This window comes from Pipistrellus kuhlii, unplaced genomic scaffold (assembly GCF_014108245.1).
Source record: "Pipistrellus kuhlii isolate mPipKuh1 unplaced genomic scaffold, mPipKuh1.p scaffold_m20_p_10, whole genome shotgun sequence".
In the NCBI taxonomy this organism is placed as follows: Eukaryota; Metazoa; Chordata; class Mammalia; order Chiroptera; family Vespertilionidae; genus Pipistrellus; species Pipistrellus kuhlii.
The window spans coordinates 34,647,787-34,669,492 of NW_023425405.1; the positions used below are offsets into that span (position 1 = coordinate 34,647,787).

Consider the following 21,706-nt stretch of genomic DNA (forward strand, 5'->3'; position numbering starts at 1 on the left):
GCAACATACTGTGCAGTATGTTATGAATGCCCATGTTTAGCTTATCAGCATGACTACTGATTGAGATCATACCAGGTTATGAAAATCATAAGCCAGTAATTAATGTAGACGGCCATAAGTGGCCCCATTTTCATGAAAATGTTTCCTTCTCGGCTAAGGGTAGAATATTTTGATGATGGAGTCAAGGTTTTTTAATAAATTATTTTCTGGAGAAGGGGAAATATTTCAGTCTTACAAAGGTGTCATAAAAGCTATACAAGCACTAGGTGCCCATCACCTAGTGTTAACAAGTGGTGTATTCACATTGGTACAAAAATTGATAATAAAATGTACAAGTAAAAAACTCTCACTCCCATTCCTGTTCCCTACTCTCCCAGTGTACCTTCCAACATGTTTTACATAGACACAAGCAAATAAGAGTCTATATTCTCATGCTTCTCCCTTCTTACAAAAAAAAGGGGGTTTTGGTTTTGGAATGGACTTTTTTACTTAGTATTGGTAGACCCCCACCCAGCCACCTTGCATTTCTTCACAGAATTAAACCAGAAATGCTGCTGCCTGAGACACATGCTGACTTTCATAAGCTTCCTACAAAGCTTGTGCCAGGAGACATTGAAATAAGGATATCTTTCCCCTTCATTAAAACAACTGTGATCTCATTGGTTTATAGTTACAATCTTGGTTTCAAAGAATAGCAGCTCATATCCTTTTTTTTTGTTTTGCTTTATTTTTTTGCACTCAGTTTAACTGTAAAGATAGAGAGATGAAAGTGCTCTATCTCCCAATGTGTATTTTTTTCTCAGGCAGAAAAAAAACATCGATATACAAATTTTCTCTGTTTAATACAATATCACATGATTTCTCCTTCCCCTTTATCTCTGCCAACCCACAAAGCTCTTCTTTAGTCACCAGCCATGCTTTTCTGTCTACCTCTTCTGCCTTGGCAATCCCTAGGGTAGCATCAGCTTAAACATGAACATGGCCAGGAGTATACAGATATTCTCTCAGTGCGCAGAGAACTTGGGATGGCTGAAGGAAGGAACACTCAGCTAATTACTTGACTTCCAAATGTGTGCCCTTCAGAAAATTGCCAGAAGGCCCAGATCCTGAATTAAAACACTGATTAAAATATGCAGGACATTAAACCATCACGAAATTAAAAGAGCTTTAATCCAGGGATGGCTGACTTTAGAGGACTCGGGGGCTGTAAGCTCTGGCACCCTCCTGCCTGGGGGCCAGGTCCCTCTCGGGGTGATTCTGAGACCAATTTGTGGCCAACCTGTGGAATAATGTCATCAAAAAGCAGACTGCTCCTGACAACAGCAAGGAGACAGTTCTCCCGGAACCACTGCCTGGGAAATCATGCTGACTCAGCTTCGGAGAAAAATGTGTTTTCTTCTACCAAATAGTGTTATGGAACACTGGAATCTTTGGCCAGTTTATAAAAAGCTTTTAAGCTGAAAACAGAAACTGAACGACATTCTGAGATACTTGAAAGTGGCTGTGACTTCACCTCGTGACCACATATAACAACCCCAGCCTCAGTGCACACGTTGAAACGTGTAGAAGTCTTTGCGTTCCTCTAAGCTGGGCCAAGGAAAAGAACCGTCAGGAAACTGAACAGAAAGGCGTGGCTGAAGCAGGAGAGTCAGATGAATCCAGCTCACCTAAATCCCATCACTCAGCCTCACTCAAAAGATCCCTCTGCAGACAGAACTCACTGAACCGATGTTTAACAAGGTTAATTGTCCATGCCACAATTTAAGTGTTTGTCTTCTGCGACTTCCTTGGTTACTTCTTCCACACGTAACAACTCTAAATTCTGGCCAAACTTCAGAACGATGGAGAAGTTCATTCAGTAGCTCCCATAGGCATGGGTGAGACCCTTTCGTCCACAGCAATAAGGCATGTTTCTGGCTCTGGGCCCAGGTCCTCCTGAGTCATTCAAACCTTCTCCCGAGGTTCTCCATAAATAACTGACCAGGAATCCGATTGCTTCCTCACACGCAATGTGGCTGATACTGAGCTCGTTATCTTTCCTCATAAATCCCTTCTCCCTGCCTCCCTCAGCGTCCTCGGATGAACTGCTATAAAATCATGGTGCGCTGTTAAAACCAACACCGTTCGTACTGGATTGTGTGTCTTCAGTAGAATGCTGTGGATATTTACCCATCCCGGTGTTGAGTTTGCCAGCAAGATTGCTTGCTTGTTAAGATCTAATGCTAACTGGAGGAGCAGACTGGGATCCTCCAAAAGTCCTTTCTAAGTGCCTGCTCAGGTCTAGCCCTCTTGGGTTGTGTTTTCTTGTTGTTTTGTTTGTTTGGGAAGGGGAGATCCTTTTTGTTTGTTTGTTGTATGTCTATGTTTCCAAGATAGTGGTTTTATACCCAAATGTTCTTATCATCTATGACTTTTTCACCAGAAGGGAGTTTTTAGAAGTATTCTTAAATTCCATACAAGTATTGTACAATTTGGGACCAGAGCTTTTTATGATGAAGAATATTTTTCTTGTTAGACATTTTTGGGAAGTAATTTCCTGCCCATCTTTCCCCCTGTTCTCTCACTTGGGTGGTGTGAGGATGGTGTTGGTGTTTGGGGGTTCACGTGTGTGTTGCAAGCATGCAGCCTTTGCAGTTAGTCATAGCACTGAGTGTGGGGACCAGGAAGAAAACCAGAGAACAGTCTTCCTGTTTCACACACAGATGAAGGTAACTTGGGTGACATTTATCTGTTTTCCTGTGCTCTCATTTTCGGTCTGTGTAGTTGTTTCCATCTTCTGTGTTTCTAATTTATGCTGAGGTCATGAAACTCAGTATGATTTCAAAAATATTCCCTGAGGGGGCTGCCACCACTTTCCCACATTAGCTCTCTGTCGCCCACACTCTGTCTGAACTTGAGAGAGCTTCCTCTGTATGTCAGTTTTCACTCTTTGAAAAACTCCTTGGGCCATAATCAGTCAGAGCTCACTGGTTCTGGATCAGTTTTCCGAAGGATTGTTTTCCCAGGGGTGTAGGGCTTTTATTTTTGAACGCTTGGGCAGCATGGGGCTAACATGCTGACTGGTTCTGCCATCCTGGCCATTTTGCCACAGCGCCTGCAACCAAGAGCTTTGTGGGGTGGCCAGTGGAATCATCTGACCTTAGAAACCCTTAAAACAACCAAAGCTTAGGTACTAGTTTATATGTGAAATCCTCCACAGGCTCTGAAGTGAAAGCTATGCTGAGAAAACATGGGTTTCCAGCCAGATAACATGTCCGTAATAGATTACATGGCCTTGGGCAAGGGTCTCTCTTTCCTTCTCTGTCCAGTGAGTTAGAGGAGACGATCTCCATGACCCCTTCAGTTGAGTGTGATTCTCCTCTTGGGCACCTCATTGGGAGAAAGCAGGTTTCCAGGCAGAAAGGCAGGAAGGCACAGTTGAGAAATGGCAAGCAGAGGAGTTTTGTCAAATCACAGGCTTCCCAGAAGGCAGTGTTGCTGAAAGGGCTGCATTAGATCTTGACCACAGAGGTTCAGAAACCACTGTAAGGAGTGTTCCTTTACTCGTGAAGAAATAAATATATCTTTATTTATTTCAGAGAGGAAGGGAGAGGAAGAGAGATAGAAACATCAGTGATGAGCCGGGACCGGTTTAGCTCAATGGATAGAGCGTCGGCTTGGGGACTGAAGGGACCCGGGTTCGATTCCAGTCAAGGGCATGTACCTTGGTTGCGGGCATATCCCCAGTAGGGGGTGTGCAAGAGGCAACTGATCGATGACTCTCTCTCATCGATGTTTCTAACTCTCTATCTCTATCCCTTCCTCTCTGTACAAAATCAATAAAATATATTTAAAAAAAAAAAAAAAAAAAAAAGAAACATCAGTGATGAGAGAGAATAATTGATTGGCTGCCCCCTACACACCCCACACTGGGGATCAAGCCCACAACCCGGGCATATGGCCTGACCAGTAGTCAAACCACGACCTCTTGGTTCATAGGTCACCACTCAACCACTGACACCATTGAAGGTTTTGAGTAAGGGAGTAATAATCTCACAACTGAGTTGAGTAAAGGCGTAAGGGGAGGGTGCCTTTTCTGGAGAGTGCCAGCAAGCTGGCCAATGGGCAAACCCTGAAGGGTCCCCAAGTCAGGAGTGTGTTATCAGAGTTCCAAAAACACTTGGAGATTTGAGAATCTTCCCAGATGAGATTGGAACCATGATAATAAGTAAGATCTTCTGTAGAGAACTAGCAAAGGAAGATGATGGCTTGGAGTAGCCTCTGGGGGGTTGACACCTGAGAGCTCGACCACCTCTGTTCATCCTTTAAGACGAGAGCAGGATAGGATGGCATCGCTCGGGAGCAGTCTTCCTCATCTACTGGTAGCAGCTGTGACTTGGGCTGTGTAGCTCTTACCAGGGCTTCTTTCAACCACCTTGTCCTATCTCTGTGTGTTTCCCTGTGTTCTCACAGTTGAGTTGAATTAGTTCGGAGGAAAAGGAGATCGTGATTCTTAAGAGCCAGCTGACTAGTGTTATTTTTCAAGTCTTGACTTGTCTGGTTACAGACCCAGACCTGTCCTTTTCTGCTTGTAATTAAGTTTTTCTTACAAGTATGCATAGTAATCTCAAGCATCTTAATTATCAGGGCAATAATTGCGAGGTTTCCTTATTTTCTGGTTCAAGTCAATGCCAGTTTCATTGCTCTGAGTTAAGTAATAAGTTCTTTTAAAAGAGAAAATGTCCTGCTTCACTGTTAAAGAACCAGGACACCAAGTCATAGGCCAAATCCCATGGTAGACCTCACACTCTATTCTGAAATAGCTCTAGACAATATCATCCTCACCATGGGTCTTTTTCTCACTTCTGTCACTGAGTGTGCATTTGATTGGATACAATAAGTAGTCAGGAATCTTTTGATTGGAAGTAATAGTACCCTTTTCTAAATAGTTTAGCTTTAAAATTAAAAAGGAAAGAAAAGGAATTAATGTATTGGGTATTGGGAACATGCAGTGGTGTGTTGGCTTCAAGCAAGGCTGGATCTAGGGGTGTAGACAGTGTTGTCAGCATTATCTCTCCAACTTCTGATCCTATTTCTCTCTATGCTTGGCTCCATCATACCTGGGGCCTCAACACTGCATCTTTAGAACTTGGAATCCTAAAGACATAGAGAACCTCTTCCCTCGTCCTTCCATATACCAACCCAGGGAAGCCTCTGGCATGTGCCCACCCCTGAGCCAGTCACTAAGGCCCGCAAAATGTGGAACTCTGGCCAGCCTATGTCACACATTCACCTGGATGAGGTGAGATGACGCATCTTACTGGATGTCTCACTAGGATCACATTGGAGAAGGTGTTTCAAAGGGGAAAACAAGAAAAGAAGGAAAGGGATGCCAAGATAGCCAAACTCAAGAAGTCCACTCTATATACCATTCATCACACAAACCCTAAACATTAAACACAAAGATAGAGCTTTCCCTGTGTGTGGTTATTTTGGAAGGCTCAAAGTTTATTATTATTTGTTGTCGCTGATGTTCATTGTGATCTGCCCTGGTTTGACGTCTAGATGCAAGCAGGAATGCCTCCTCCAGGGTGTGACTTAGCAGAGGCTGTAAAGTGACTTCAGGAGGAACACCAATCATTCCCAACGTTCACGTAAAGTCATATGTCCCTCTAAGCACTCAAGAATTTGAATGAGTTCCATTGACAAGGGTTTGGTTTAGCAATCATCTGGTTTCAGTTGGGCCAGAAAGTAAACCATGCGAAAAGGTTTGGACATTTCAGCCCCAACTGAGAGTATGAAGTACAGATATTTGTGAGGTTATATGTAAAAGGAGAGAGGCTGAGAGAGCTGGGGAAGGCAGAGGCATAGATGCTGTTGACAGACACGCCCTGTCTCCCCATGTTCCTTCCTTTCCTTTCCTCGTAGAGATGGGTTGTCTCACCTCACCTGCCCTGCCTTCCCCACCAAACACAGGCTCAGTTTCCTTCATCATCTGGATGCATTTCCCCATCTTCTCACCACCACACCTACAGGCTACATCTTGGTGCAGATTTCTGTGATTACGCAAACTATAAGGAGGCTTAAATTAGACAGATGTCCAACTAAAGTGATATTTTGCTGCTATTTATAAATCACAGTGATAAAAGAATGACTGGACTCCTCCCCTCCCTGACTTACAGCCAGTCTGCTCAGCACGTCAAAAATCCCCTCAATCTGTAGATCTTGATAGAAACTGTGGTTGAAAATAATCCAGTAAAGCCAACAGAGATAAGCTTTATTTAAAAAAACAAAACAAAAATAAACAAACAAAAAAAAACCTTCACTAAGTAATTATCTTATGTATTTGTGGAAAACCTACTAAACTCACTTAATATGACATATCAGAATTGCAGTATAGCTCAGAGAAACTATAAATTGTGATTGTTCCTTCACTTCCTGATTCTCTTCAGTTCCCAGGTGGCAATTAAGGACCACAACAAAGCCGCAGTTGATAAAACCATCAGCCCTTGGTTTTCAAAAATATGTAGAAAACTCAATGAAAGAACTTGTTGCAGGATATCTGATAGTAAAAATTTCTGATTGTAGTTGTCTTTGCTAGTTGGTGTTTTGTCAGTGTTCATACTAGCATTGTAAGAATGACTCTCTCAAAGTTCTCCTTCGGCCCGGACAGAGAAGTTTAAGGTACATATCTTTTTGGTCCTCATGACCATACTCCAACGCAGGCATTATTAATATTGTAATTTTATAGATGAAAAACATAGAGGCCCAGGGTTTTATAAGGGTCTTGCTGTAGTCACACAGCAGGCAAAAGGTGATCCAGGCTCCCCTCGGGTCCCATGCTCATTCCAACCTTCCAGGGCTGTGTGTCTGACCTAAGAGCTAATCCTCTAGGTCTGAGATGGGGAACCTTGTTTCTGCCAAGGGCCATTTGGATATTTAAAACATCATGCGCTTAATAGGATTCACTTGTAAATGTATGTTGGTGTGAAAAAAGCTCCTAGATTTATTTGAATTTTGAGTCCTGCCTACAGTTGTCTTGGCAGAACCAGACCAAATGATCTTGTGGGTCATATATGGCCCATGGGCTGGATGTCTCCACCCCTGCTTTAGGTGGTTGCATGGTTTGTCCTGTTTTCCTGTGAACCTTTCACTGACTCCCTCAGGCAAGCCAGAGCCACCTTTTCTTTGCTTTATGCAGTTGGGTTGCAGCAAAGGAGAGAGGGAGCCAGGATCCCCTTCCTGGTCATCCTTGGACTTTCCACGGCCCCCCAGAGCCAGGCAGGGGTGGGGAGGGTTCTCTCCCATCCTGATGGAGGGAAGGCTGCCACATGTCATGCAGGCTGTGGATTTAGGCTTGTGGGAGAAGATTCTGGAAACTGTATAAACAAGGGATAAATGTACAACATGCCTCCAATCCTGGCTTTGTTTCATATCTGAGAAATATTTTGGTGGTAGATTTGCTTTTTTATATGAAGGTCACACTAAAACCTTAGAATTTTTGTGGAAACAATTTCAATGCAATTCTAAGGATGCTCAAAAATTAGACTTTTTTTGAAAGTAAGGGGATGAGGAAAAAAGTTCATTCTGAAATGCCTTAAGAGAAGCTATTATGAGATTGATTTATATTTTGATTAACGTTTTCTAATTCTAGCCATTGCCCATCTGTCCCATCCCAGCCCCCACTGTGTTTACTGCCCCCGGCGCTTGGCCCTCCATGGTGATGAGTACTGTGCTCTGTTTCAGCCTGCCTGGGCCCGATGGCTGGGAATCTGGAACTTGAAGGTGCTGACAAAGATGACATGCTGCTGCTGAGTGAGATCTTCAACGCATCCTCCCTGGATGAGGGCGAATTCAGCAAGGAGTGGGCTGCTGTGTTTGGAGACGGTCAGCTGAAGGACCCAGCGCCCACCATGACCCCAGGAGAGCCAGACCTCAAGCCCCAGACAGGCTCAGGATTCCTTCCTTCACAGCTTTTAGACCAAAATATGAAAGACTTGAAGGCCTCGCTGCAAGGTATGTAAGACGGGTTGAAATGTGGTGGGGTTTTTTGTTTGTTTGTTTATTCTTTGTTGTCTTTTTGTTAATCCTCACTTGAGGCTATTTTTTCCATTGATTTTTAAAGAGACTGGAAAGTAGGGGGAGAGGGAGAGAAGCATCATGTGAGAGAGACACATTGATTGGTTACAAAGGCCAGGGATCAAGCCTGCAACCCAAGACCTTCAGCCAAGAGCCTATGCTTATCCACTGAACCAAACCAGCTAGGGTGGTTTGTTCATTCGTTGTTTTTTGTTTTTAATCCATAGGCCTATTTCTTGCTTTTTTTTTTTTTCCTGAGTTTTCTGAGTTTTGTTTCCTATCTAGCATCTTTTTGGTTTGTTTCTTAATTTTTGTCATTTTCTCTTATCTGCAAGAACTTTTCAGCTGAAATCTTAGAATCACATTCTAGCCGTAAAATATATATCACAGGGTTTAAAATCTATTCCTTCTCACAATTTTCTCCATGTTAATATTTTCTATTCATACACGGTGAGTTGAGTGGTTCTCAATCTCATTGCCTTTTTGGTTTTAGACGCGTTCATGGTATACTTGAGAGATCAGATTGCCATTCCTGCCCGGCCATCACCCTCCTGAGTGCCCTTGTGTACTCTCACAAGACAAAGTTCTTCACGTCCCCAACTGACACAACACTGGGCTTCTTAACTCTTCACACTAGGTTTTATCTTGCTCTTGCTCTCTCCCCATCATGGCTCATCCCTACCCTGAGTGTGCTCTCAGCTCAGCAGTTTCACTCCTGCCTGAAGCAATGGCCCAACAACTCCATGTATCCCTGGTGACAGCATGAGTCATTTCCACACTCATCAGAGTGGTCAGAAGCATTGGTGAAGGGTCAGGGCACACTGGGGCGCACCAACAGCCGGTACGCTGGTTGAGAACTGCTGGCCTGGAAGCTATATTGATTTGATGAGGCAAAAACTAAGACTCACGCAGGTTGAAATTTCAATTTTCAAGTTTGAGTTTCTAGTCGAACAGACCTTAGTAAAGGGAACCATTTTCTAGTATTTCAATATGGTTCCTCCTTTCGTACTGCTTTAATTATAAGAAAGTATTAAGAAATTCTCAAATTGTTTTGGATTTTCCATGAATTTAGCCTAGCTCCTTAATAAACAACTTGTTTATCTCGCACTTAAAGCTGAGAACAAACGGCAGAGCTGGGATGATTAAGTAATTATGGGCTATTAGAGAAACCTCAGGTTGTTGGAGATGAGATCACGGACACAACAAGAGTTGGTGGGCAAGACAAAAAAAAAGTCCTCCTTCTCTATGAAATCCATCCTCCCTTTCATCTTCTTTTGTGAGTCCTGCTTGGTAGCCATCTCAACTCTTTTCAGAAATGGAGTTAGAGATAGGAAGGAGACATGAAATCCAAAAATGCGTTCTGGCCCTGGGTTTCACCGCTGGTTTCATCGCTGCCTGCACAGAGCTCCCAGATAAGCAAGGCCAGCCATGGCTGAGCGTCACCCCACCTGCCTGTGTGGAGGTCTGACAAGCTATGGGGGTGTCAGGAGGCGGAGCCGGCACCCACAACTCCGATCTCCCATCCAGCAGGATGAACCTTACTCAAGCCCCCGCTATGGAGGCACCAGGGCCCCTGCTGCCATCTGAGTCCAGTGGTGGTGGTGGTGGTGGTGGTGGTGTCCCCAATTTGCCAGGGTGGCTGTGTCATGCGCTTGTGCGTGCTCCACTCTGACACCTACACGTCAGACTCCACACCCTCTTCCTGAGAAGGCAGAGTGAGGCCTCAGCCCAGCGCCCACAGAGGGGCCCCAGCACTGGGCCCTGGAGCAGTGACAAGAACAGAGGCCCAGGCCTTTGCACGTCAGCCTGCCCCAAGTCCAAAGGAAAGGCACCAACCCACACTAGAGTCTAAGGACACAGGGGTTCTGGCCACAAGAGAGAAAGGTGAGCTCTCCCATGGAAAGGGAAAGAGGTCTTATAGGGCGGCCTCTTATTTCTCAGCCAAACAAAGTCTCCCTTGGGGCCACCTCCCTACTAGCACTCTGGCAAGTTTCTCATTCATTCGGCAAATATGTACGGGGTCCTCTGAGTGCTGGGCCCTGGGGATTTGTCCAAGGACTCAAAAGACAAGCTTTCTGCCTCCCTGGAGTTCACCTTCTAACGGAGAGAAAACGATGATCAGCAAATAACATTGTAGGCTGGAAACTGATCAGTGTTATGGAGAAAAGAACAAGTATGGTTTTGGTAGTCCTAAAAAAAAAACAGGAAAAGAAGCAGGGGATGGGGAATGCTGTGGGGCTGCAGGGCAGGCTGCAGAATTATAGGATTCTTACTGGGAAGATGAGACCTGAGCCAAGACTTGCAGAAGGTGAGAAAATGAGGCATGCAGAGATGTGGGTAGAGGGACTGCCTGAGCCCCAATGAGAAGGCAAGGATAGCCCACCCCTCCCCAGTGGCCATCAGCCCCGCCTGGGTGTTTGTGCTCCCCTCCTCCCCTTGGTGCAGTTCCATTCACGGTAGAGAGCTACTCTGCAGGGCGTTATTTTGGCTTCCTCCGCTCTAGCTGGCCAGCGAGCTTCCTGGCTGATTTATATTTTCCCTTATGTAAGTAGAGGAGGCAGGATTGCTCCAATAAAAGTTTATGTGTTTCCTGCAAATGGGTAGCACAGTTGACATATCAAAGGGATGGAGAGCTCTAGGATAGTCATTTGTTCACAGAGCTCTCGGCACTGCCGCGCCCCCCCCCCCCCTCCCTCACCACCCTCTCCTGACAGTTCCTCTGAGATGGGAGTCTTTCTAGCCACTCCTTCGTGTTAACGCCTCAGCCGACTAACACCGTGGCGAGAACAGTTGACAGCAATTAGAGGAATATTAGCAACACTGGAGTTACCTTTCAATAGAAATCTTCCTGACAGAGGCTGAGAGGGTCGAGACCTGGCTTGGCATCCCGTCCATCATCACCCTCACCACACCCTCCCCTACAAATTCCCTGCGAGGTACGCGTGAGGGGGAAATGGCAGCTGAGCTCTGTGTTTGCCTTGAAAATTTTAAAACAATCTATAATGGGTGACACAGGCACACCACTGTCTCCCTCCGTGCACACAGAGAGGGACTGCTGGCCTGATGCTTCCTAGCAATCCTGAGCAGAGACTGTGATGGCAAGCGGACTAATGTCCTGCTTCAGCCCCAGGACAGGGGAATCCTGATGCCCTGTGTCCTTGTGACAATTCTGAGATAGGCTGTCTCCATGCTCTTAGTCCCCAAAGAGGGGGTATCTTTAGGCTCTTCCTCCTCCATGCCCTCTTCTGCAGAAGAGCCCCCAACTCCATAGATCCTAGCTGTGGCCTGTGTGGGTCATGAGGTGGACCACATTCACCAACACAGTGTTTTATGAAGGAGTCCAGGTAGGAGACATTTGTGGTCTGATTGAAGGAAGCCGCCATCACAGTCAGATGATAGCCCTGAAACTCGGAGTTGTCTTTGTGGTACTTATAAAGTATGACTTGACCCACAGACATTTTATTAGGTCCGTAAGCTGGACGTTCAGGAAACATGCCCATTCTATAAAGGAACGGGAGCTCCGTCTTGACCTGCCTCCTTTAGGAATGTGGTCCACTAAATACTCTGGAAACTATGATGCTTGGGACCTGCCTCTTCCTGCCAGTGATCTCTGGAGTCATTTTAAAACTTGAGCGCCGAGCGTGACCTTGAAAAAGAGCGATCTCGGTGCAGTGAGCAGCACGCGGACTCCAGCGAGGCTGCCCGCCTTGCCTCGCCCCTGGCTTTCCTCCCAGTCATTCGGGTTCCCTCTGGAAGCGTCAGCCTCCTGAACCCAGATTGCTTGAAGGATCGAAGAGCTTAAAACTTCGCGGCCTGGGGAGAATGTGGGACCCTGAAGCGGACCCCTGTATTTCCCAGGAGGGCCTGTCTCCTTGTCCCAGCTCTGATTCTGACGGAGATGGGGACCCTGGCAGCCTCCTTGGAGACCATCTGTGGCAGCGCCTCCCAGACGTACACGTGCTTCACGGACACGGTCACAGAGGGTTCATTAGAATCAATTCCTGGGCTCCACCCCCGGCATTCCCATCCGGGAGGTCAGGTGGGCACCGTAAACCTGCATTTCTAGCCAGCTCCCAGGTGCTGCACAGGCTGCTGGTGTGGGCACCAAGGGCGTCCAGGCCAGGCCCAGGGGCAGTGGGGAGGGGCCAGGCTCTGCTGAGCACAGACGGGCCTCAGTGTTCCGGAGAGAAGCAGAGGGAAGGGGTAACATGTAACCAGTTAGCTTCCACCTCGTTCGGCTTTGTCTGGCACTCAGTGGAACCGAGGTCTTAACTTTCCACATTTCCACTGTTTGATGTGATTTGGGTTTAGGAGCAAAATGCTCCAGGGCTGTTTCTAGGAATCGGAGAGGTTATGTTACTCCTGGATGACGCCAAATAGTGCTCATTTTTTAAAAACTGATTTATTGAGCTATAATTTACATACTATAAAATTCACCCACGGTACGGGGATGGTTCCTGGGATTCTGGTAACTTTATATTATTACACAACTGTCATCAGAGTCCAGAAAAATTCCCTCAAAATCTGGTTGCTTTTGATGCAATATCTGAAATCATGCATGATCCCAGGTAGTACATTCTTCCCCTCTTTTTCCTGGCTGGCTGTCCTCATTCATATTCCCTTCGTCTAATCTACCGAGGAGGAACCCAACGTGTGTTTCCATGTGACTGGCTGCTCCCCCAAGATCGGGTGAAAACAGCAAGCTAGGCCGAGACTGGTTTGGCTCATTGGATAGAGCGTCGGCCTGGGAACTGAAAGGTCCCGGGTTTGATTCCGGTCCAGGGCATGTACCTTGGTTGTGGGCACATCCCCGGTGGGGGGGGGGTGTGTGTGTGTGTGTGTGCAGGAGGCAGCTGATCAATGATTCTCTCTCATCGATGTTTCTAGCTCTATCCCTCTCTCTTCCTCCCTGTAAAAAAAATCAATAAAAAAAAAATTAAAAAAAAAAAAAAAACCAGCAAGCTAGGAAAGGCCACTGAGGGTTGCTGTCTTTAGCTGAAAAGGCCATTGCCACCACCAGACAAAGCGAGGACTGAGCGCTTCTCAGGAGGAGCCGGTTTCTTAGTCTCAGAAGAGGGCCTACCGAGCTCTTGCGCTCCATTCTCCTTTGAGACAAGCCGGAGAACACCTGCTACACTGGGGATCTCGCCCGCCTTTGCGGCTCTCCCTCCCTCTGGCCATCACCCCCCTCTCCCTGGGCTGACACAGGACATTAAAGGGAGTGTCTGCTATCTTCAAAAAGCATGCCCATGGCGTTCTTGTAGGTGTGTGCAAATAGTTGCACCTGGTTTTCCCTCCCACCGTGAGGGCTGGGGAATATGAGGGCCGCCCCCAAGTACAGGGGCCTGGAGCCAGAGCCTCCCGCAGGCCACGCCCACTCAGGGCCTTCGGAGGCCTTTGCAAAGGTTAGGAGGAAGGGGAAGTGAGTCTGAAGGGTGTTTTCGCTGGGGCTCTCTTTAAGATATCTTGATATTCTCTATCCGCCTACATCAGTCTTGCTCCAGACAGTTCCCTTGTGTGACCTCTTCCATGACAAAAGAAAGTTACTTCCTTTTCTTTCTTTTTTTCTTGTTCCCCACTCCCAAGCAGACAATCTTGAGATATCTCCAGTCTCAGTTTATGGTATCAAAATAAACCAAGGGTCTTGAGGGCTAACTGCACATGGGATTCAGCTAATGTCACACAGTGATGCTGGCATGTTACCAACTAGCCTTGCTGACAGTAGTTTTATCTCTCTAGTACAGTGTTTCCCAAACTTCTCTCATGATGAGAATCACCTGGTGGGGTTGTTAAACTACAAATTCCTGAATCCCAACTAAGAAGTGCTAAACTAGAATTCTGGTTTTAACAATTCCACCAGGTGATTCTCCTCGTGAGAGAAGTTTGGGAAACACTGCTCTAGTAGATACATTGATTATCTCCTGCTTATGGTGGTCTACTCCCACCAGTTCCCCAGCTCCCCATCGCTCTGATACAACCACTTTTAGCAACTCGCCCTCCCACAGTCTCTGAGGCTCCTTTTAGCCAGATGGCAAGCATATTCCTAGCTGCTCTTAGCTAGAAGGATCACCTGTCAAAGAGACGTTTTCTTTGTGCTTTTGATTCTCCCACCTGTTTGGAGAAGGGAAGAACGCACGGGTCATCCACACCAGTGAACTCCCCTTCTCATGTGGGATGGTTTCGATAAAGAAGAGCCCCCGACTTCTTTAGAAATCACTTGCATCAGTCCCTCTTTTGAAAATGTTCTCATCTGGGAAATAATTTGGCTCTATAATTGTGGTCTTCAGGAAGTGGGGGCAGGTGGTTTGGGAAGAGAACAGCTGAAGAGAATGCTCCGGTGAGGCCGAAGGGGGTGGGGTCGGTTCAGAGCCCAGAGGGCGCCTGGGGCCCCTGTGGAAGCCGCCTCCCCTGCCTGCTGGGAGGGGGTTGAAGAAGGCAGTGACCCTGAGTGTTCAGGCCTGGACTCCAGCCCCCTTCCTGGCCTGGGGCTTTGAAGTCCGAGGAGTGGCTACTGGTATTTCTCTTGACCCAGCGGGTTGGGAATGACTCCTCTGGGGGGACCCAGGAAGGCACCTCGCTTCCTCAGCCACGCAGTCCGATTCTGGAAATAACTGCTGTCTATCTCCTGCTGGTGGTGAAGTGGCTGGGCCTGAGGTTTCAGACAACTCTGTGGGCTCTGGACAGCCGCTGGTGTGGGGTTTAACCAAGAGTGGGTCTTTGCTGAGCATCAGGCCATGGTTGAGAAATGTGACAGCCCGCGAGCAGAGGGACTTGGAATTCCCTCCTGGGTCTCAGGTGCAGCGCCATGGGCTTTGTCTGGCTGAGCAGCCACCCTTTCCACGGGGAGCCTGGGCCCCGCAGGCAGCGTGGGGGAGGCGGGCGTTTGGAAGGTGGTGTGCTGACCTCTGCTCGTCTCTCTCCAGAGCCCGCCAAGCCTGCCTCGGACCTGACCGCCTGGTTCAGCCTCTTTGCTGACCTCGACCCCTTATCAAACCCTGACGCCGTGGGAAAAACCGATAAAGAACACGAATTGCTCAATGCATGAGTCTGCGGCCTCTGGCAGGGGGCCCATGTTCGCTCCTCAGCAGCACCCCGGGGGTGGGGGTGGGGGGGCTGCAGGCGGATCACGTGATCAGTATGCTGTTTTACTATTTCCGTGCCATTTTAATAAAGCGAAAGGGTCCAAGGCCCAGTTTCTATTGGTATGATTATTTACTCTTCTTTGGTCTACAGGGAGGTGGTGCATTCTCTGTGGGGACCTAACCATACAGGGTTGTCTAGGAGGGGGTCCCAGGCTGGCCGCTCTCCTGCCAAAACCTGCCTCGTGGCTGCTGATGTGTCTGTCCCTGGGCTATGGTGAGGTCCAAGTTCAAGCCTTAAACCTACTCTGGGTTGGATTTATATAAGGTGTCTGCTGACTCGGAGGTAGCAGGAGGGGCAGCAAAGCCTAAATGCCGCCTGCTGCACCCCTGTCCGTCCCCTGGGGAGGGGGGCTGCAGGGAGACACCTCCATTTGCCCAGCCACCGACCCCCCAAACAGCTCGGGACGCCACACAGACACCATCCTGGCCCCTCCCGATGGCCGTGTGGGTCCTTGGGCAGAGGGTGGACTGCATGACCCATCCCTGGGAAGCAGCCCTGTCGGCCATGCCAGTGTCTCCTGCTGTCCTTCCGAGGCCACAATTCAAAAGCATGTATCTCTGTAGTCCCTGTGACATGAGCTGTTGTTGTTTTTTAATTAAATGGAGAAGGTATTTGACTCGCAAAGTCAAGTTAATAAATGAATCTGTGGTGGGGACACAATGGGGAGGTGCGTGGGGGGAGGGACAGGAGAGGGAGGGAGGAGGAGGAGAGCTCACACCCGCAGGAGGCCCAGCAGCTGGGAGGACCTGCACTTCTCTTGGCTGAGGCAGGGGTGGGAGGGACAGTTTGCAGATGGGAACATAAGTGGAGTACACACCGCACAGTGATGGAGACCCCAGAGCCGGTATCCGCCCCTCCCTTGTCCCCCGAGGCATGCTAAGGGAGAGGCCAGCGGTCCACAGAGGCCTGCATACCGCCCTTTCAGTGGGTAGTGGCCCTGTGTGGGGGTAGAATTGATGATTAGCCAGGAAATGGTTCTAAGTGCTCAGCTGGGCTTGGGGCGGGCCAGGTTCTGCTCTCATTGTGGCCTTAGTCCCCAGCTCTGCAAGGGTCTCCCCCAAACCCACAGGAATGCTGGGCTCCCCACTGCCTGTGTGTGCCCTCACGGAAGGGCCCAGCCACTGCCCGGGACCCGGGTGGCAGTCCGGAGGAAGGCAGACAGGGAGAGCCGAAGGCAGCTTCCTTTTCTGCACAGAAAGAAGACGGGGGTGGGGGGATGGGATGTGCATTATGTGGCTTGTGTATCTGCTCACTTCCTGCCAGCACGGGCTGTCCCGGAATCTCATTCATTAGAACCTCACTTAACAGTTCCTAGCAGGGCACTCTCAGTTTTTAAGGAGATCAAGATACAACCCCAAGGCCCCACCTGGCCACCCTCCCCAACCCCCCCCCCCCCACACACACTCACACATGAGGGCTTGCTGTACCCTTAAACCACCCTGGTCTCTGGGCCTGTGCCTTTGCAGCCCCCTCCACCCACGATGCCCCTCTCCTTACCCTCAGCTACCCTATCCCAGCCCTGCCCACCCCAGGACCCCACCTTCTGCACAGGGACTCCCCACAAGCGTGGTGTGGTTTCCTTTTGAGGAACCACCCTCTCTCACCCTGACAGCCCCCTCCTGCCCTTCTCCTGGCTCCTGACTCAGCGCAGACATGACCCTGCATCTGCCTCCCCCACCCCCACCGGAGAACACAGCCCCTGCCTGCCTGTCCCCTGTCTCCCAGTCCCCAGCACCCTGGAGTCACCTTGTAGCCCGGATTAATGATTGCTCAAGGGCACTGCCCCAGGTGGAATGTGCATTAAGTTCTATCCTGGGTCACAATTGTTTGCAGCCGCAGAGAGGAGACGGGTCAGCAGGGGCTGACTCCAGGCTGCAGACGCAGGGAGCCGGGTGGGAGGGGGCAGGTAGAGGCTGTGGGTTCTCCCATGTTGAATGGATCACTTTAAACACTAACAGGCTGCACGCTAACATTGATCTGTGAGTGACGGACGGGGAGAGGAGAATGGTGGTCGGCGGGCAGGCTTTGCAACAAGTGAAAAGAAAGAAACGCACATGGGGCATTTTCTCCCTGAATTTTCTTTACATTTTTTTGTTAAAAAAAGAAAAAGAAAAAAGATTCAACCCCCTTTCCCATCTGCAATCCACTTGGCTGGGCTCTTGATCCCTCTTGATGGGCGTGTTTTGATCCAGGCGCACACAAAGCCCCTCGGCGACCTCTCAGTTTAAGGAGAAGCAGCTGCTGCCAGATTCTCTTTTACGCGGGGCTGTGTGCCGGGCCAGGGGCCTTCTCTGGGGGCCAGCCTCAGAGAACACCCCAACTCTGGGGCATGAAGAAAAGGAGCCCCACCCTCATCTCGCCCAGTCTCACTTCTTCGTTTTCATGCCACGTCTTGAGGCCCGCCTGACCCGCCTTTGCAGTGGAACCCTCAGGGAGACTGGGACAGCACCTGCTCCTGCAGAACTTGGCTGCAACCTCAGGTGGTCTACATACCCCCCCCCAAAAAAAAAACACTTCTCCCCCTGCCCTGCCCATACATAGAGAATCTTCCAATGGAAGGAGGGAGCCAGAACTCTTTCTACTTCCTCCTTTCTTACTGTTTCCCCCCAGCTGGCAGGGGCCTTGGTGCCCATTATAGATTCATTGCCTTCAAAATGTAATTTTAGAAATGTCAAGTTGGTTTTGAGTTCTGGGAGAGTGAGAAAAGCACCCATCAGATTCAGAATTAGAAATGCGCCAACGTAGAAAGAACCAGCACTTTTTGACGGAGGTTTAGGCCCAAGAAAATGTGATCTGCTCAGAGTTGGCAGCCCCGGGGAACCCTGAGTTGCCAGGGGGCACGTCGGTGGGGCTCACCCATCCTGCTGGGGAGGGTCTTTCCATTGGGTGTGAGGCCAGGATGAGACCCCCAAGGTGCCCGAGCGGCTGCCTGGCCATCTGGGTCAATGGTACCTGCCAGACCTCTCCTGCCTTCTGCTCACGCTTCACCTCCAACATTGATTGAACTCCTTGCTTCCCTTTCTCAGAGACCTGCCCCCAGGGGCCAGGCCCTGGCAGTGGATCAGGCGAACTATTAGCACTGCTGACTTTGCCAGGAGATCAAAGTTGCATCTGTCTTTGTGATCAACTAGTGTCCTTCAGACGGGCCATGGCAATGAACCCTCAGCTTTGATTTAAACCATCTCCACAATCCACCAACTGGCACCACTCACCGCGCCCTGGTGTAGGTCTCTTCAGCTGTGCTGGAAAACAGCGTTCAGCTTGGAGCCAAGCTGGACTGATTGGCAATGGCTGCCGAGAATTCTGCGTTGACAAGGCTTCTGAAAAATGAATGATGTTTGTGATGGGTCTGAAGTGGGTGTGGAGTGTCGGCAATAATGTTATATATTTCATAACACAACATTAGAGCTTGTCCTTCATGGAGCTTATAGAGTCTCCTCCTCCTCCTCACCCCTCCTCATTCTCTTCCTCTTCCTCCCCCTCCCCTCCTTCTCCTCCTATCCTCCTTCTCCTCCTATCCTCCTTCTCCTCCTCTTCCTCCTCCTCCTCCTTCTTCTTCTTCTTCATCATCATCATCAAAATAACTAGGATTCTGGAACCCTGACAGAGGGGCAAGTATGGATGAGAAAGCAGAAAGTTCAAAGAACACATCTGAAACCTCATTCAACTAGAATTCATTTAAACACACACACACACACACACACACACACACACACACACACAAAAAAAAAAAAAAAAAAAAAAAAGTGATGATATATTTGCCCAAGTAACTGAAGAGTTTATGCTTCAGGCATAGCTGCATCTAGAGGCTCAGGCAATACCCTAGTTAATTGTCCCTTCTTCAGCTCCTAGCTCTAAATCCCTCTTCATTCCAAGAGACTTCTCATAAGGAAGCAAAGGGACTAGAACCTTCAGCAAAGTTTTGGAACTGAGCCTGCCTTGGGTCCTGTGTCCAATTGCCTGTCAACCACTGGGATGAATGTGGGTGGGGGAATCAGGCTTTACATGTGCCTGTCCCTGACCCTCAGGGTGAGCATGGAGAACTGGGGTGCTGTCACTAGAGGAAGAGGAAGTGGATCCTGGGCAGGAAAACGCAATAGTGATCCACTCTGGCTTTCACTGGGATGACTTTGAGGAGACACTGGTGTAGTCTTGCCAGAGGGGTATGGAGTGAGGCGGTGTAAAGAACTGGGATGTTCTCCAGAAACCCCACTACAAGGGGCCCCTTTTGAGGCCACCTCCAGACACTCCGCTGGATGGCCTGGCGCTCCCCGGGGGCCCACTGAAGAGACTTACATTGCAGCTCTCTTACAGCTGGCTTCCTGGAACTCAAACAGCATCACGGAGCTCTTGGCAGCCAATCTGCTCATGTCCAGATGAGGAAACCGAGGGACATAAAAATTAAAAAACAAAACAAAAACTATACACCCCCTCCCATAAAACTCCCCACAAAACTGTAAGTTAGTGAAAAGCCAGGACCGGAATACACGTACTCTGACTTCAGACCAAGCGACTTTTACTTCAATGTGTTTGCTAGATACTGAAAGCCGAAGAAAATAATACAAAGACACCCAACACTCCTTTAAGAACCAATCTCTTTTTTTAAAAAAACTATATATATATGATTTTTTACAGAGAGGGAGGGAGAGGGATAGAGAGATAGAAACACTGATGAGAGAGAATCATTGATCAGCTGCCTCCTGCACACATGTGCCCACAACCAAGAATCGAACCTGAGACCTTTCAGTTCGCAGGCTGATGCTCTAGCCACTGAGCCAAACTGATTAGGGTCCAATCTCTCTTTTTTCTTCTCTTTCTCTCTCTCTCTCTCTCTCTCTCTCTCCCCCCCCCCCCCCCCCCCCCAATTATTACATGCAGCCTTTGGGAATGGGATTCAGGACAGTAGTAGAGGGCAGTACTTAAGAGTTTGGGCTCTGGAGCTGGACAAATCTGTGGTCAAGTGGAGGCTGCCCCAGCTCCAAGTCATAAGCCCTCTCTGAGCTTCCATTTTCTCATCATCTCATAGGGATGGAGCATTCCCTGCTCATGGAGTTTCTACATGAGCGAATATCGTGCTCACACAACAGCACACAAGCGTGGCCACTAGTGTCCCATTTACTCGCTTGGTAAATGCTATTGAAGTAAGAGTGGGAGCATCTCCTTCCCACCACCTTCCCGGAGACCCTCAAGTGCCACCCTCTCTCCCCATCATTTATTAGCTCTTTCCCAGACCCCACGGGAATGGAGGCGTGAAGGATGAATAAGAGGCTCCTGACTTTTCCATAAAGTTGGGCAAAATTTCGTGCTGAGAGTAGGAGTGAGGTAGGCTCTGTCACAGGAAGGGGACGTGCTCGTCGGAAAGGCATTCTGCACGCGAACCCTTGACCAGACCACTGATCAAAGGGAAGGGGCATGCAGAGCAACGGGCACTCACACACATCGCTGATGGGAAGGCTGGCTGAACAGCCATTTCGGAAACAATTTGGCAGTTTCACAGAAAGTTAAACATGCAGTTACCATACAACCCAGCAATCCCACGCCTAGGAATTCACCCTCCAGGGAAATAATATTTACATTCCCACAAAAGCGTGGATTTTGATGTTTGTAGCAGCTTTATGCATAATCTCTCCGAACTGGAAACAACCTAAATATCCTTTGCTGAGCGAATGGATAAAGGAACTGTGGTACATGCATGCCACGGGAGCTTAGGTAGCGGGGCACGGGAACACACCATTAATTCCCAAAGCAAAACCATCCTTCACCTTGGGGTCCTGTACTCCCTGCTGGGATGCAGTAAGAAGGAAACTTCACCTCTGTAGTATTCTTCCCCAAGGTCCACAGCTCCGTCCAGTCATAACAAAAATATAAAACCAACTAAAACTGAGAGACAATTACAATATACTTGATCAGTATCCTTCGAAAGTACCAAGGTCATGAAAAAAATAAAAGATTGAGAAACCACCGCTGATGGGGGAAATTAAAGAGAAAGACAACTATATAAATGTCATGTGGGATCTGGGACTGAATCTTGGAAAGAAAAAAAAAAAAGACATCAGTGGAAAAATGAATGAAACCCAAATAAAGTCCATAGTTAATTAATAGTATCATAGTATCATACTGATGTCAATGTCTTCCATTTGACACTGTCCTATAGCTACGTAATGTGTTAATATTGGGGAAACCAGGTAAGAAGTTTTATACCATCTTTACAACTTTTCTATCCACCTAAAAGCATTCACAAGTAAAAAGGTTGTTCGTTTGTAAGGCTACACACTGTGTGATTCCTCTCGTATGCCATTTTGAAAAAGGCAAATCTATGACAGGTGTCAGATCAGCGGTTTCCAGGGCCTGAGGCTGGGGGAGGGGCCCAAGAAAGTTCTGGGTATGTCGGGATGCTCCTGGAAATTAATTGTGTTGGTGGTTACACGGTTGCATTTGTCAAAATCCATAGAACCACACACTAAGAAGGATGAACGTCACTGTACGCCTCAGTAAGCATGGCTTT

General features: G+C 48.3%; 1 protein-coding gene across 10 annotated transcripts in view; it reads left to right on the forward strand.

Moving 5' to 3' along the window:
• Positions 1-15,263, forward strand: part of ICA1 (islet cell autoantigen 1) — a 112,940-nt gene extending 97,677 nt beyond the window's left edge. For 9 of the 10 annotated variants that reach the window (XM_045578394.1, XM_045578398.1, XM_045578393.1 and 6 more), the window contains 2 exons: positions 7,726-7,995; positions 14,982-15,263. In XM_045578394.1, the coding sequence (XP_045434350.1) occupies positions 7,726-7,995; positions 14,982-15,103 (392 nt within the window). In that variant the 3' untranslated portion in view covers positions 15,104-15,263. The remainder of the gene's footprint in view (positions 1-7,725; positions 7,996-14,981) is intronic. The other variant, XM_045578392.1, reaches the window with a different exon arrangement.
• The last annotated feature ends 6,443 nt before the right edge of the window (positions 15,264-21,706 follow it).